General features: G+C 42.7%; 1 protein-coding gene across 1 annotated transcript in view; it reads left to right on the top strand.

The window, feature by feature from the left end:
• The window catches only part of Plac8l1 (PLAC8 like 1), a 17,293-nt gene extending 14,706 nt beyond the window's left edge, over positions 1-2,587 (top strand). The window contains exons 3-4 of the mRNA XM_005356039.3: positions 977-1,113; positions 2,447-2,587. Of these exons, the coding sequence (XP_005356096.1) occupies positions 977-1,113; positions 2,447-2,587 (278 nt within the window). The remainder of the gene's footprint in view (positions 1-976; positions 1,114-2,446) is intronic.
• The last annotated feature ends 616 nt before the right edge of the window (positions 2,588-3,203 follow it).

Raw genomic sequence — 3,203 nt, 5'->3', positions numbered from 1 at the left:
CTTTGAGATATCATCTTACACCTGTCAGAATGGCTAAAATCAAAAACACCAATGATAGCCTTTGCTGGAGAGGCTGTGGAGGAAGGGGTACACTAGTCCTAATTATTTGAAATCATCAGGATTGTCATCTTTTTGCAGTTTTAGATGATGTGACATCTTAATTGTGTGTCAGCAGCTCTTGCGGCTCATTAATAGTTTTCTGTGGCTCTATGAGCTCCGTGGAAGGGAGTGAACAATTTGCCTGTCCATGGGCATGCGCTTTCTCTTCCCTTCTGGAGCAAGTTCGTAACAGCCATTATGTTCTCCAGAGGCTCTGTGGCCTCAAACATCTTGGGAATAGAATCTGTGTTAGTCTATTCAATCTGTGTAGCAAGTCATATCAAGAGTTAATGGTGAATGAAGTACTAAGTGGAAACCATTTCCAGTTGACACTCAAGAGCCCAGTCACCTAATAGTTTACAGATTAAAATGGACAAATGTCAGTGGCTCTGTGAAGCTGACAACATTCAGAATAACCTCTGATCTGAGAAATAGAATAAAACCCTGACAAGAAAAGGAAATGGGGTCAGTTTTTCTATCGTTTTTACAGAAAGGAATATCTGTAATTCATGAAGCTTATTCAGGAAGTATCCTAGGTCCATGTTAAAAATTGGATAGAAGAACGTAAGTATCACTTATGATTCAAAAATTACTTAACATTTTTGGCAGGAGAAAAAGTTCCTATAATCGATTCTAACAGAATCGTGTCAGGTTAAGTTTTGGCAATATTTAACAAAAGAACACAATTTTGATATGTCTAGGTAATGACGATTTTCTAGCTCTGAGTTTTGAGAATTGTTTATTCATTCTTTGTCCCTGGTTCCAGGCAGACAATGCGGTGTTGAATTGATGGCACAGGGTTGCGAATCTGTTTAAAATGTGAAGTTGTTCCCTGAATTTCTGAGAACGCTGGTTTTCTTTTATGTGCAATTGACAGGTTTCTGTGGTCTCTTTTGTCCCATGTGTCTTGAGTGTGACATTGCCAGGCATTATGGAGAGTGTCTTTGTTGGCCACTGTTACCAGGGTCTACGTTTGCACTGAGAACTGGCACCAGAGAGAGACATAAGATACAGGTAAGGACAACTGAGGCATTTATGAATTCAAATCTTTGTGAGAACTTGGATGCTTTTCAAACCTATGATTCCCCAAGGTGGTTGGGAGAGAGAGAGAGGGAGAGAGAGAAACACACACACACACACACACACACACACACACACACACACACACGCTTAAAAAAATCTCACATTTAATAAAAAATGGTGGGGAATGAAAGTTCTGATTTCATTATTTACTAGGAGTTATCATTTTAATGAAAAGTATATTTTATATTAAAGGCTATTTCAAGAAGAAATCATAATGCAGGCTGTGTTGGTCAACAGGTCTGGTCAAATCATTGGCCAACTTACACACTCTGAGATGTACTTTGATGCGTAGAACTAGGTGATTGTAGCCACTATCCCCTCCCATCTACAGAAATAAAAGCACACTTGTCTCTTATTACTTCAAGACATGGCGGATGGACTCAAACCTAACTTGGAGAAAGTGTTTGTGAGGTCTGACTTGGAGTGTAGCCCATGTGTCGCAGGTAGACTTTACTTAGGAGGCTCCTTGTGGTCCTTAACTTCCAGCAGAGCTAAGTCTGAAGCCATGCGTGGGTGAGCAGAGATGGGTGGAAACACATACAGACACAGAGGGTCTTCCAAAGGGAACCTTCTACGTTGGACACACAGACACACAGACAGACTCTCTTTATTCTCTTCCTCACAGTATCTAGGTATTTTGGGGGATGATCTTTTTATGTGAACAAGACACAGGCTTGCGTGACTCCTCATGTATGAGGACTGGATGTGTATATGTTTAGACTAATCCAGTTTGCCTGGACATGTAACTGTTAACCAATGATTGTCTCCAGGCAGGTAGTTGGGTGACTGGGGACAGCTCTGGGGGAGGCAAGGGGGGATTTTCTTTTTTATTTCCCATCCCTTTTTACTATGGGGATTTGGGACCATTTTAGTTTATTACCTGAAGGGACGCTACTCCGCTAGAGCATGTGGCTCTGACAGGCTTTGCCCTTCTCCCTGACTCCCTCCGCCTTGCTAAACCATTAGAATACTTTCCTAAAGCTAGCCCCTTCCTCCTCCTGAGGCTGACTACCAAGGTCCAGCTATCAAAGTATTGAAGTCCAGCAATCAACCCCCTCTTTGGCTCACCTAATTAACATGCCTAATTAAAACTGTATACCTCATCCTAACCTGGGGCTTCCCATTTTACCTTTAAAAGCTGCCATTTTCTTATGGGTCCCATCTGTTTCCTCCCAATCCAATCGCAGTTCTTTGTCATCCCTTCTCCAGAACAAATATCCCTTGAGAAACAGAAAGAGTCCTGTGTCATTTGGTCTTGCCCTAGGGGACACTCTGTGAAGACTGGATGGTGGTGCATTGCTGCTGGCCTTTCTCCATCTGTCAGGTGGCCCGAGAACTCAAGATGAGAACCTCCCAACTCTATGAGATCTGTGCAATTCAAGCACCCAAGGACAGCCTGGTTTGATAGCCCTCCTCCTGCGCTTGCTCTCCTATGCCTTCCTCTCAAACCTGTCTTAGAAAGATAGTCCCCCCTCCCCCATAAGTATTCACTGGAATAGAATAAATGATTTACTCACTATTGTCTCTGCTGGGCTATGATGCCCCGAGGTTTTGAGTAGTTTCTGACTTTGCTATTTTGGTCCAGCCATATGCAGTACCTTCTAGAGGTGAGTGATATATTCTCCCCTCCCCCTGGCTTTTGGAAGGTTGACTTTTCTCCTAGTTTCTGATGCCATCTTTTCCCATGAGGCTGAAAAATTCCCATGCATATTTATTGTATAGCCCACTTTCCCCAAAATATCAGTGATGGGCCAGGCCCGATTAACTAGGCACTGATGTCTTTGGAACAGTAAGCCATTGCCCCTTCCCCCCACAGGTAAGGACAACTGAGGCATTTATGAATTCAAATCTTTGTGAGAACTTGGATGCTTTTCAAACCTATGATTCCCCACGATGGGTGAGAGAGAGAGAGAGAGAGAGAGAGAAACACACACACACACACACACACACACACACACACACGCTTAAAAAAATCTCACATTTAATAAAAAATGGTGGGGAATGAAAGTTCTGATTTCATT

Source organism: Microtus ochrogaster, chromosome 18, assembly GCF_000317375.1.
Source record: "Microtus ochrogaster isolate Prairie Vole_2 chromosome 18, MicOch1.0, whole genome shotgun sequence".
Lineage (NCBI taxonomy): Eukaryota > Metazoa > Chordata > Mammalia > Rodentia > Cricetidae > Microtus > Microtus ochrogaster.
Note: the sequence above shows the minus strand (reverse complement) of the source record. Positions and strands in the feature narration are given on the sequence as shown.